Source organism: Suricata suricatta, chromosome 2 (assembly GCF_006229205.1).
Source record: "Suricata suricatta isolate VVHF042 chromosome 2, meerkat_22Aug2017_6uvM2_HiC, whole genome shotgun sequence".
Taxonomy (NCBI): Eukaryota; Metazoa; Chordata; class Mammalia; order Carnivora; family Herpestidae; genus Suricata; species Suricata suricatta.
This window is the reverse complement of record NC_043701.1, coordinates 58,056,682-58,070,727: the sequence shown is the minus strand read 5'-3', so window position 1 is coordinate 58,070,727 and position 14,046 is coordinate 58,056,682. Positions and strand designations below refer to the sequence as shown.

The following is a 14,046-nucleotide window of genomic DNA, read 5'->3' as shown; positions in this document are numbered from 1 at the left end:
TTCAACATGTTGGTCTCCCCACGACTCTGCTGTTAAAGAGAGCCACTTTCTTAGAAGCCGTGATAAACAGATATGACTTGGATGTGTGTTGACGTATTGATCCTATTTTTAAAAACATCTCCACAGATCCTCAAACGGCAGCGGGTGAGGTGGATGGGGTTAATCTGGAGGAGATCCGAGAATTTGCCAAAGCTTTTAAAATCCGGCGCCTGTCCCTTGGCCTGACCCAGACTCAGGTGGGACAGGCTCTCAGTGCCACAGAGGGTCCCGCGTACAGCCAGTCGGCCATCTGCAGGTAACCCGTGCCCACATGCTGTCACCTCTCCTGGCCGGCCTGGGCCTCGTTTGTCCTCATGGCTCAGCTTTTCTTCTTCGGGTGGGCAGAACTGGAGGGGTAGAGTATGGGGCTGAGTTTGGGGTGCTTACAGTTGGAATCGGTGACACTGTGGAAATGAAGGTGCTAAAGCAGATTTGGGGTCCTGGCTTGATAACTCCTGTCAACTCACAAAGAAGGCAGTCTCATTGGAAATACCCCACCTCGGGCCAGAAGCTTCCTTCTGGACCCCACCCCCCAACCCTGTGAGGCTGAGAGCCACAGTCTCCTGTCTGCAGACAGGCATCCTGAACAAATATCACAAAGCTGCCATTCCAATGCCCAGGGATGGCTCTCAGGATTTTTCCAAGAAAATACACTTTTAAAAAAAATTAACCATCTCGTGACCGCAAAGGAATGCTGTAACATTCATTGCCTTCCCAGACGCGACTCTAAAAGCACATTTTTCGAAGAAGCTGCTGCTGTCCGCGGCGCAGGCTGGGGTAGCGAGAATCCGGCCTCCCCTGTCCCCACCCCTCCAAAACAAATACGTACATAAATGACAAGCATCCAGCCTTGGTTGTGTTCAAGTTGATCTGGGTCAAGCCGCCAGAAGCAGACCCCGTGCATGCTTGTGTGTGTCGCACTAATCCCATGTTTATGCATGAGGTAACAAAGGCACTTCTGTAAGAGCTTTTTCCTCTTGGGCAATGCCTTATGAGTCCTCCTCCATCAGGAAAAGCCAAGAAACCAACTCTAAACTCATTTAAGTGGATTTTGTTCTTGGTGATCCATGAAATGCTGTCTTTTTATCTGCTCTTTATACTTTTAATGTATTCCCCAAAGGACGGAAGTGTACTTTTCCTGCAGTTTAAGACTAAGGTTATAAATAACATCAGTATGGGGTAGTAGCTTGCAGCTCACATTTTGCTCAATGATTTTCCATAAAACCCATTGATTGTTGTTAAATACAAAAAGCGCCATAGGATCCTCTCACTTCTATGGTCTCCCCTACTGTTTTTTCTTATAAGATACCTCCCTGTAGAAAATAACCTTTATTCAGTCTATACAAGGATACTACTACTGCTGGGAAATTTGTTTCAAGGCTTGTATATGTTATTCCAAACAACATGTACAGAAACATCAACACTAACAAGCAGCATCAATGATATGAATACTGCAGCTCCCTGATGGGAAACATTAATTTTGTTTCATCTTGACGGCCTTGTGATAAAGGCGGCCACCGATTTTTAAGTGGCTGCCAATTTATTATTTTTGCTAAAGTCCTCTTTGGCGTATTTTTAGTCCTAAAACGTGATTTCCTTTTGTTGCCTCAAGTGCCATCTCATGTTTTCCACCAGTGCACATAGTGTGTCTAGGGCATTCCCCACAAATATGTTGATTTCTAAAGTCTTCCCCAGGGGAAGCCAAGAAAGCCATGACTGATGCAAAAGGGAGAGACCCTGGGAATTCACTCACTAGATAACAGAAGACGTCAGATGCCTGGACTTTACAGCCTTTCTCTAGCTCCTAGTGTTTTGGTGAACTAGTTTTAGGAGCTGACTACCAAGAGAAAAAAAATGAAAGACACCGTGATCTGACAGGAAAAATTCAAGTTCACTTTAAGGGGCGGGAAGGAATCTGCATCTGAGCCTGCACACCCAAGCACCCCTTACGAGCTACAGTGACTCCAGGCAGGGCTTTGGTGAGCCCCTCCTGATCCGAGACACAGAGGAGGAAACACCACCAACGCACTGGGCGTCCTGGCGTGAGCTTTGTCCCTAAAGCCTGTTGTCATGCCACCAAGAGTTTGAGATCTGGAGCTTTCTTTTATGGTGAATGATGGTAAAATGCGGTATGTGGCAAATTACCATGACAGCTGGAGCTCCGGGGGAGCGTGCCTCAAGGGGCAAGCTCATTAAATGACAGTAGATGATTAGTTCATTTTATATTAAAAGCAAAATGTACTCCTTCCCCCCTTGATCAGTAGTGGAAGTTGGGTTTTCAAAAAATAAACAACTCCTTGAACCATACATGGAAGGCGAAGCTATGCAATTTCTATTAAACCTTGATACTATTTGCACTGCTTATCACAATATCTAAAATGCAGTGTCAAAGATAAGATTATGGCCCATAAAAGGAGCCAGCCTATCCTTTTGTTTTCTTCTGCAAACCTCCTTATAACACATACTCGCACTGGCTAACGCAGGTTCATTTTAGCTCTATGAGAACAGACCGTTGTAATAAGATGTGCTCTGAGGTCGGACGGTCGTCTTTCAACACACTGACCACTTAAAAAGAGGATCCAAGGGAGAATCTGTGTATCCAAAGTTGTCATCCAGGAGGGCTGTGAATTTGGATTTAGAACAAACAAACAAGCAGATAAAAGCAAGTGGTCCTTTGGTATATTTCACTGAGAGTGAGTCTGATTCGATACCAGGATGACCCCTTAAAACACTGTGTATAATTTCATCCAAGATGCTTCATATTTTTTTAAAATCAGTGTAGCAAGGAATTGCTGATGGCAATTGGTACATGGAAGACCTCATTTACAGAAAATGATATCACTCAAGTACAGTGTGCCGATATCCCACATTAAACACAGCTTGATGCCCTGGCGCAAAAGTACACCATTAGGCTGGGCAGCGTTTGAAAGGCATGAGGTGGCCTAAGCACATCCAGGGGCCAGGGTGTTCGTAGCAATTACAAGGTGTCCAGCTGTTTGAGTCCCACAGCAAAGTAGCAACGGGCTGTGTTTTACCTGAAAGGGGGCCATGTTGTTAACTTACATATGGTGCAAATTGTTTGTTACCTGAGAGAGGGTAGGGGTGGGGGGAAAGGGGGAGAAAGAGAAACAGGGAGAGACAGAGAGAGATTAAAATAAGACACTACACAGAAATGAAAAGAAAGCTGTAAAAGAAACGCATTCCTGTTGCCATCACCGACCATGGCAACAACTATAACATTTAACCAAGTCAGTGGGAGGAGTTTAAGGGAAACGAGATGTGAAACATAAAAAGAATCATTTTAAATGAAAGGACATGATGGCTGTTGTCTCCGATGCCCCTGCCTGGTGTTCGTTTTTGCCTTGAGGATTCTGAAGAGGGGGAGATGTATGATCCACGTGAAAGCTCAGCTATCAAGGATGCACGGGGTGGGGCTGGGGGGGGGAGATCTGCGAGTTGTGTCCGTCCCCATCATGGTGACTCGTGTGTCCTGTGGCCTGCACCCTCCCTTACTCCCCTCTGCGTGGCTGTGCGGGCTGCATGGGGGCATGAAGCATGCGGGGAGGGGGCGCGCTGGCTTGAGTGGGGTCGGCTACCTTGCAGCTGGCTGCTAATCTGGAGTGAATTCGCTCTGCCAGGCAGTCAGGCAGGCAGGCAGGCAGGAGGCCCACCCTGGCAGAGGACTCAGTGTAAGACTGTTCTTTCTCAATTCTCCCCCCAGACACACCATCCTGAGAAGCCACTTTTTCCTACCACAGGAAGCCCAAGAGAACACTATAGCTAGCAGTCTGACAGCCAAACTGAACCCTGGCCTTTTGTATCCTGCCAGGTTTGAAAAGCTGGACATCACCCCTAAAAGTGCCCAGAAGATCAAGCCGGTGCTTGAGCGGTGGATGGCTGAGGCTGAGGCCCGCCATCGAGCAGGTATGCAGAACCTGACCGAGTTTATCGGGAGTGAACCGTCCAAAAAGCGCAAGCGGCGCACCTCCTTCACACCCCAGGCCCTTGAGATCCTCAATGCCCACTTTGAGAAGAACACACACCCCTCTGGGCAGGAAATGACCGAAATTGCCGAGAAGCTGAACTATGACCGGGAGGTAGTTAGAGTTTGGTTCTGCAATAAGAGGCAAGCCCTGAAGAACACAATTAAACGCTTAAAACAGCACGAGCCGGCCACGGCCGTCCCTCTGGAGCCCTTAACAGACTCTCTGGAAGAAAACTCCTAAAGAGGCGCCCGCCCAGAATCAGAAGCAAAACCCACAGAAAAGGAACTCCACCTTTGGACTCCACAAATCATAATTGGTAATAATAATTAATAATGATAATAAATTGAAAATAAAATTGAAAAAGAGCCCTACTCATCACCATTGTAAGTAAAGGACTAAGAAAACTACCAAGTGGACGGAATGGTTTATACGTGTCCGTTGGTTTTCCAAAAAGAAAAAGAATTTTTTTTGAAAATTTTTAAACAAGACACACACCGCACCGCAGGTGTGTGTGGTAGGATAGTCCCCTCCCCCACCCGTCTCCCCCAAAGCCAATTTTTTAATGGACTTAAAGCAAACCAAATAACCACATACATTTTTCTGTATATTATGAAAATGTGAGCACATTTTAAGGAAAAAGAAAAACAACTAAACCAAAAAAACAAAAAACAAAAAACAAAAACAAAAAAACAAAAACTTTTATCTGTTTAAAGCGAATACAAGCCTGCCACCTGGAGGAGGAACTAGGGACTGCATTCTTTCAGGTTCTAAGTGCTGATTTCACTATGAAACCTATTAACCAAAGTCAGAAACACGGCATTGCAAACGCGATCGTTGGTCTACTCTTCTCTGCGTGTAAAGTTGCGTTACGAATTTTTACTTTTGTACTTAAAGTAAAAATAAGAAGCCTAATTTCTTCCATCGTACCCATCTCTCTCCCCACCTGTGGGGTGGGTGCCATTGTTGAAGCCATTCTGTGAGGCTCACTATTGGTTCTCATTTGGGGTAGGGGGTTTCTTTTCTCTTTCCGTTTTTGGGTTTTTTGGGGGGGTGGGGGGACATCCTGGATCGTGTGCCAAAGCATTCTTTGCTTTCTTTTATGACTTGTGGGTTTGAGAAAAGAAGGAGCCGGCATTCCTCATTTTTCCTCCATTTCTCCATCCCCTTGCGTGAGGCCTCCAGCGTCTGCTGGAGGGCCACAGAGTGGGAACTGTGTCCTTTCCACTCAGATCCCAGTGAAATGCAGGAGAGACTCCAAAATAACTAGGGCTTTGCTCAATGAACTGTCAACACTGGCATAAGCTGTAATTGTACTCACTGTCCACACCAGAGCTTGGGATTTTCCTCAGTCTGTTGGCCACGTACATGGAGAGCTGACCAAAACTAATTTTGTAATATAAACATAAACTGCACATTTGGTTCAATACTTACATCTATGTTATGCTTCTGTGCAAAAGCAATTTCTCTCAGAGGTCTGATAGCCAAAGAAATGTCTCAAGATTTCAGTCAAAACACACACACAGCATGCACACACCCAAATGCACACACACAAAGAAAACAGGCCAAAAAGAAAGGGATCGTGACTGGATCATTAAAGGCCATCATGTATCCTATAAATCCCATCTTTTCTGCTACTGTTTGCATTCCAGTAGGAATGGCAGACTCTTTTCAAGGGGGCGCAATTGTTCCTGGAATATACAAATGGAGCAGAAAGTCGGAAGACAAATTTAAACAATTGGAATTGGGGGCTGGGTTCCTGAGGGGAAAAGAAGTTGCAGCAAATCAAGTGCCTCCACTAGAAGGAAAAAAATCTAGAAATGGTTTGTCTAACAGCAGAATAGCCTTCACCGTTAGAACTAGGGGATTATTTCATTTTTCAGAATAACTTACTCAAAAGATTGGTGCACCGAACTAACCTAATAGGCCAGAAGGAAAGGGTGAGAGGTGAACATGGCTGGGTGGGTGGACACCCGGATCCCGCAGGTAGAGGCAAAATGTGCTCCGTCAAAGGAGCTGGCAAAGAGAACCACCTATGCGAGTGCCGTCTAGATGCGAATATTCCTGATTAACTAATTACAAACCACACTCACGTGCTCTCTAGAAGTAAATTGTGAAAGAAAAAAAAAACAAACCTCAAGTTGTCCGATTGAATAGAAATGTCCTCTTCTTCCCCTAACACACTCCCTCCCCCGTGGGAGTTTGAGTTTCTTCTGCTGGCCCCTCTACTGGTGACCTCAGTGCGCTGGTAGGAGTGTCCCCACCTTCCTCCCTCCCGGACGGTTCACGAATCAGGAGTCAGGAGGCCACCGACAAGGATACTCAGAGAGAAATCCTGCAAGTGGAATCATCCGCTTGTGAAGGTGTTTCCGTTTGGCCAGTCTGTTGCTAACTGGACCACGGCTCACGGACCACGGCTAACTTGATCTTCAATGCCAACGACATCACAGCACCCATTTCACCACCATCAAATCCACTGCACAAATACCAACAACCCAGAAATCCGAAAACGTATCGATTAAACAGATTTTGTATTCTCCTAGGACCTGCTCCAAACTCCATCAAGGAAAGCTCCCCAGGAAGAGAAGTTAACAAAAGGACATATAACGGATGGTAAATGTGTAAACACATGCCAGGGGCAGCTGCATAAGGCTAGCTCCGTTTGGAGATCTATGATTGGGAGGAGATAACTAGGACAGTGAAAACAGAAAATAAAAGAGATCTTCCAGAGTGGAATAAAAAAGAAATATATTCATCCCACAGTCGTAAAACCATTCCTGTGCAGTGCTTTTTTTTTATAGTTTTATAATTTTGTATTGTTTTATAAATTATTTATAAGGTGTTGTAATGCTTCTTATATTAATTTTTTACAGATGAATTTTTTGCTACAAGGCATAAAAAGGTGCCTGAACAAATTCTTAGGAATATAAATTATACTGTGTGACTTGTAAGTCTTTGGGACCTCACCTACTGCTTAATTTTATTATAACATTTCTTATTTCCACTTGTAAACAATTTCATACGCCAACAGCACTTAAGCGTCTTTTATGTTTCCATGAACTGAAGGTTAAGGTTGCCACTAACAAAAAATAAAAGCCACTTCAGGCATATGTGATTGTATTTCAAGCTTCAATATTTTTCTTACATAGTCTTAAATTACGGTCATCTTCATTTCCCTCATTGTTTGATGAGAACGAAAAATGACCAATGTTATATTTCACACTGGTTTGTGGGCCTTTTTTTTTCTTTTTCAACCAAAAAAACCCATTTTGAACCACTGAGAGTTTTAATTGCATTGCAAGGTTTTGGTTTCTATATGTTGTAATCACACCACACACGCGCACGCACACATACACACACATACACCCCACAAAAGAGAGAACAAAACAGCAAAAGGAGCTAGGAAAAAAGAAAACCAAGTAGAGGCGTATCAAAGAACTCAAGCTATAACCAAAAAGAAATTGTAAAATGCCTTTGCCCATCTTCTCTACGCTGGACCAAAGCTCAATATTTGTAGGTATATGCACATTGTATAGATATGGCTTAAATGTTGCTGACAATCTTGCAATACTAAACTGTTCCTATTTTAAGAAAAAAAAAAAAGAAACACAAACTGTTCATCAATGTTTTACCTCAGCACTCTACTTGTACCCAGTTAATGACCAAGCTTAAAAAAAAAATGGAGAAAAAGGAAATTGATTTTCGTTTCAATGTTTGACTGTAAAATCTCTTTGGATAACATTTTGTAATGAGCTTTTTGTCACGTGGTTTGCTTGTCTTCAACTTGAAATTATGTGAGGCACATTTGTTTATTTGTCTTTAAGAAAGTGATTTTTTTTTTGTTTTTGTCCTACGTGCTGTGATCTAGACTGGTCACCAGGGTCACTGATGAGGCGCCACAGAGAGCTGCCTCTCCACGCGTGGGGCAGGCAGCAGGAAGGAGGGCAGGAAAGCCGACTGGGTTGTTTTGAAAAAATCATCATGATGAGAAGTTGACATGATGGACTTGTGACCAAGAAGCCAAACTGGATGTTTAAAAGCTCCAAAGCTCCTTACTTGCTCTGACATTGAAACCAAAGCTGATTTATCTGCACAGGTTGCTTAATGTTTAAAAAAAAAAAAACCTGACAAAACTGTACTTAATCTAGAGCAATATCTGTATGGTCAGTAAAGCTGCACTTTGTGTATTTCTTAACAGCTTCAGATCTGTCACTTTTAATTTGTACCATAAAAAATAAAGAATTGTTTGACATGAGCTTCTAGGCTAAGCGTGTCTTGGACTCAGATATGTCATTTAAATTGCAAGCATGTAAATGAGTGTGTGTCGTAACCGCAGGTGTTAAGAAGAAGATGACTTCCAGACAGACTGGTTAATATGAGTAGTTCAATGTTTTCACTAAAATACTAGGTAAATTAGGACTCCGTTGGCTGCAGGTTACAGAAATCCAACTTAAACTCGCAGAAACAGAAAGAGACAATGCTGTTTTGACCCGACCAGGAGCACAGCTGGATACAGTGGACCCATGGATGTCATCAGCCTGCCCTGCTCGGCTTCCTTCTTGGACGGAGCCCCCAGTTGTTGAGTCTTGCACCTGTCTCTAAACAAGGAGCTGTGCTTGAGGGCAATGGACTTGAATCAGTCACTCAGGGTCACAGACCCATCCTATCTAGGGAAGGGGAGGAGAGGATCCACATGATAACCACCCCTTGGACCCCAAAGATGAAAGAGAAAGTCTCCCCAAGGACCTGAAGACAGAAGATCGACACCATATAGTAGGCAGACGGCGCCTGCAGCCACCCCAGCCTCCTACTAACACCCAGCTGTGCATCACTTGTCGTAGAGGATTCTGCTGGGAAAGAGCTCTTCCTGCTCTTTGGCAATGCCTTGTCCGTGCACGTTCTGGAAATTTTCAGCATTTAGAATATGCTCCTGATTCAGTTTCGTGTGAGTTAATGTTGTTTTGTAATTTACTAAATCAAAAGGAAGATGGGAGTGTCTTGCTAAAGTACCAGTAAAAAAATTTTTTTTAATTAGAATCATAATCTGCATACTGTTAGTGACCTTCAGCAAACATTTCTTATGCTATATGGAGGTACATATATCAACTTCATCTTGTGATTGTTAAGAAGTGCTTCAGGGCAAACAAAAGAACCAAAAATCAGAGTGTCCAGACATTATAAATAGGCAAGGAAAGTGGCCAGGAAGCTCTGAGATGGATTTTTAAGAGGAGCAAAAAAATGCTGATACTTCTGCTTTTGTGGGCAGAGAAAGACAAACTACAGTCGTTGTCAAACTTTCTTTCCATTTAAAATACTCTAAAAATACTCTGGGCAAAGGCCATGCCTATAATTAAGCGTATTACTATAAAATATGTTTGATAACACATCTTTAAAAAGATAGCCATCTCAACTATACTGAAATTAAAAATAAAATAGTATGTCAAAGAGATATCTGGACTTTCATCTTCATTACAGCATTTTTCACAGTAGCCAAGATATAAAAGTAAATGGTGCTGTCTTTTGTTCATTATACTAATGCTTAATATACTGAAGGGACACAATTATTTCAACTGTCACAATAAAAATCTACTAGTTTCCATCTAGCGACATCGACACCTTCAGCAAAGGTTCAACTGTCATGTGGGCTGAAGAGAAACACCAGGATAATATCAACGTAAAAAGTCATAATTGTCTCCATTCTCAATAAGGACATTCCAGCACCAGTAATAAAATGCTTAGGCAACAACCACTGATACAAATATAATTATTTTGTAGCAATATATCTGAATCACTTTATTAATATACTTTAGTTATTATAAGTCATGTAATACAATATAAAATATAATAAAGTAGAAAACAAAAAAGTAAAAATAAAATAAAATGAGACACCCATCACTTAAATTCAGTCTTTCCCTACTCCACAAATATCTTCTAAACACTTCATATGTGCCAGAGTCACTCCATGTTTCTTGTATCATAATACTTCACAAATAAATTTCAGAATTCAAAAGATGAAACACAATTCTGAGGATGATTTTGAAACAGTAAATGAAAAGGGTAGAAATAGCCTAAGTTCCAAGACAATCACCAAGAAGATTCCAAAAGCTGTTCCAATAAATTTTCCACTAAGCCAACCACGTATGCAAAATCTATTCAGTGGCAAGTGTAGCGGGCCGATGGTTGATGAATTTAATCAAAAATCCGTAGTTGGAAAGAGTTCAGAAGCAGGCTGTCACAAAGCAGATGAAACCAGATCCTCGGGTCTGGGCTCCTTCTCTTTTGTTCCTCCCTTTGAAAGGAGTCTAAGCAAACTGCTCTTGAGAACTTTTCTTATTTTCCTAACCTTCTCATGTGCATACCAAGAGGAAATCCACAGTCAAGGGAAGAAGAAGAAGACACCTGTGGGGATTTTCTATGTATTAGGTCAAAATCTATCTAGAACATTTGAAACATCACTGTGTTTTCTTAAAACAGATTGTGGACTTAATTTACACTCTTCTTTAAGGACTTTCTCCATCCATCTCCTTTATCTTTGTTGTTGTTGTTTTAGTGTTTATTTATTTTGAGGGAGAGAAAGAGCATGTGTGCTCACACGTGAGTGGAGGAGGGGCAGAGAGAGAGGGAGAGAGAGAATCCCAAGTAGATTCCTCACTTTTAGCACAGAACCCAATGTGGGGCTTCATTTCACCATTTCAGGGATCACAATCTGAGCCAATATCAAGAGTCAGATGCTCAACCAACTGAGCCACGCAGGTGCCCCTTTATCCTTGTCAATGGCTCCATCCATTAGCCATCCAAAGCAGAGGCCTGGAAGTCATCCTTGACCACTGTACACCCCCACATACACATATGCAAGTCACCAGTAATCTTGACAATTGTGCCTCATGAATTCCTCTTTACTCTGTTAGCCCAAAATAGAAGAGTCACAGTAAGAGACAAATGAGGATTTATTTGACATCAGAGAATTGCAATTCTGGAAGAAAAGACTTACATAGAAACCCAAATAGTGTCCTGCTTGTAGGATGAAAGCAAGGGATTATGAGGAAAAGGAAGAGGGACAATTACGTGAGTTGGGAGAAAAAGCTTTTCTATAGGCGTTACCAGGCTAAGCTGCTCTGGGTTAAACATTTTACCTTCAGAAAGTCCACACCCATTAGTCTTGTGATTAGGTGGTCCATACTCCCAATGACTTCTCAAGCAATTGTGTAAACAATTGCTATTCTTTCCAGTCCAAACAAAGACAGATAAGACAGTTTCTTTGCAGCGGCCACTCCTGGTCTGTTTCAAAATGGCTCCGATGATGTCAGGTTTTCACATTCTGTCTCCTAGTCTCCATCCCCTATTGCTGGTACTAGTTCAAACCTGCCCACCTTTTGCCTGGACCACCGTGGCATGCTCCTTCTTGGTCTCTCTACCCATTCTATACATTCCACCAAAGGAGTCATTCTAAAAGGCCAACGTGAACCCATTTTTCTTAATTAAAATCTTTCCAATGTTAACCATTGCCTTCCGAGTGAACAAGAAACTCCAGCATAGCATATAATTCCTTTCATGACCTGGCCCTTATTTACTTCTTTAGCCTCATCTCTCATCAATTCTCAAACCAAACTTGCTAAAATTTCTCCACTATCCAAGGAGCATTTTGTGCCTCTGCTTGAGACATCCATCCACTACACTGTTAACCTATCCAATTTCTACCCATTCTTTAAGGCTCAATTCTGTTCAGCTCCACAAGTAGTTATTGGACTTCCACCATGTGCCAGGCACTCTGCTGCCTTCAGCATATGTGTACTGAGCTTGCATGTTTATCAGTCACCTCTTACATGTTACAAAATCACTGCAAGAGACCTCTGAATGACCTACGGATTTGGCTTACCTGTGGACTTGGAGTTTGGCAATATATTCTTTTAGCCAGTTGTCATTTGAATGTGACAGATGTTCCTCTAACAATTCTATATTTGTATGATTTTCAAATTTCTTTCATGGACAGCACTCACCCCCTTATGCACAGGGGAGATGGTCCAAGCCCAGTGGAAACCTGAAGCCATGGACAGTACTAAACCCTATATATACTATGTCTTTTCCTATAATACATCATTATGGTAAAGTTCAATGTACAAACAAGACACAGTAAGAGATTAGTAACAACTAATAATAAAGAGGGACAATTATAGCAATATACTGTAATAAAAGTTATATGAATGTGGTCTCTCTCTCTCAAAATATCTTCCTATGTAGTATTCATCCTTCTTCTTGTGATGATGAGAGATGACAAAATGCCTGTGTGACGAGATACTGTGAGGTGAATGATGTAGCATTGTGACATAGCAGTGAGCTTCTACTGACTTTCTGAAGATACATAGAAGGAAGATCATCTCTCCTTCCAGGATGGTTGACCACGGGTAATGGAAACCACAAAGAGTGACACCATTGATAAGAGGGGACTGCTGTACTTTTTTTTTTATTTGCTCCTAACATAAGCCCTTGGAAGTGTAGTAATTTCTATCTTAGAGATGAGAATTAAGTATCATAAAATTAATAGGGTTGACCAAGACCCAGAGTTCATGGGTAAAGTTGGCATTTAAATATATTAGGAATGAGTATATTTGTCCGGTCCCTTGCCCCGGCTGGCGGGGTGGTAAATCCTTGTGGGTTCGTTCCTGAGGGAGGGAGAGAGAGTAGGGCAGGAGGGGGAGCACAGAGAGTGAGACAAGACAAGTGTTTTCTGATCAAGCCCCCGTTTATTAAGAAAATACTCCACCTATATAGGATTTGGGGCGGGAAACTGACCCAGGTTGGTTGCCAGGTAACAGAGTCAAATGATTATTAGAAAAAAGAGAAACTGAAACTGAAACTCCGAACACAGCCTCAAAGGAAGCGCCCAGACTTTCATCTGCAATACTGGGCAGGGGAAGATTAGCGCTGCATAAACCCGAATGCGGTTTGATCTTTTGTTCATTTTGGCTTTTCTCGTCTGGCCCAATATGACTGTCTCTGAATCCTGGACCCGGAAATGCACTCTCCTAGCCTCCAGATGTAAATCTTGTTTTTTTGGTTGCTCCCTGGAGAGCGACATATCCTTGCCTGAGGTGGCCAAAACTCGGCAGCTCCCAACACATATTCACCAAGGTGGATACACATTGAACCCTTGTGAAATAATGTCTGACACCATCATAGTATAGTAAAGCATAGTATTTGACATATGCTTTAGTTCAGGGAAGGCTGTTGTTGAAGATAATTCCAATTATCTAATTATCAAGTCCACCATGATTTAGGTGAATGTAGCTTGAATGATTCCTGTGTGGCAGAAACAGTAAAATATACATAAAGGGAAGTTGGAAATGCCTGTATATGACATGCTATTCCATCATCGCTGAGAGTCAGGGGCTCCTCATAAGAATACAGACTTCCAATTGTTCCAAAGGCAAATGGGCTGAAACCAACTGAAAAGCAAAAAGAGAAAGTTTCTAAATCCTACAGGTTGTTTGACTAATCTCATCAGTAAGTGAAAAACATGAAATAAGTGTAGAAATAAGAAGCTGGCCTGGGACCTAGACCAGCAAGTCCGCTCCAGAATTTTCTTTGATACTCCCATGTCACCCTTAAGAGTTTTGGTTGTGCTCCCAACTGTCAAGTGCTTCTAGCTTCATCAGACCTGCTGAGTTGCCATTCAGGAACAAGACACACTCTCCTTATTTGTACCACTACAGTCTGGCACTTGTTTGGCAGTCTTTGTATGTGTCAATGGACTTCATTAGCAAGGTCATTAGGACATCATTTCTGTATGTAGCCACGTTTGTTTCTATAATGTTTGGCTATTTGCACATATGCTATGGTAGGGAAGCCAATGCAATTACACAGATCCAGAACTGAAGTAGCTCCAAACCCTGAACTTCACTGAAAGACTAGGAGACCCATATGCAATCACAACATTAGTGGTGCACTGTATTACTGATGCCCCTTCAAGATGCTCTTATTAGGATGCTAGATAAAAGCAGAAGGGAGACAGACATGTCTTAGATTC

The 14,046-nt window shown here is 42.4% G+C and overlaps 1 protein-coding gene across 1 annotated transcript in view; it reads left to right on the top strand.

Moving 5' to 3' along the window:
• Window positions 1-4,413, top strand: part of POU6F2 (POU class 6 homeobox 2) — a 118,683-nt gene extending 114,270 nt beyond the window's left edge. The window contains exons 5-6 of the mRNA XM_029926691.1: window positions 127-295; window positions 3,761-4,413. Coding sequence (XP_029782551.1) covers window positions 127-295; window positions 3,761-4,265 — 674 coding nt within the window. The 3' untranslated portion in view covers window positions 4,266-4,413. The remainder of the gene's footprint in view (window positions 1-126; window positions 296-3,760) is intronic.
• Window positions 4,414-14,046: the final 9,633 nt, after the last annotated feature.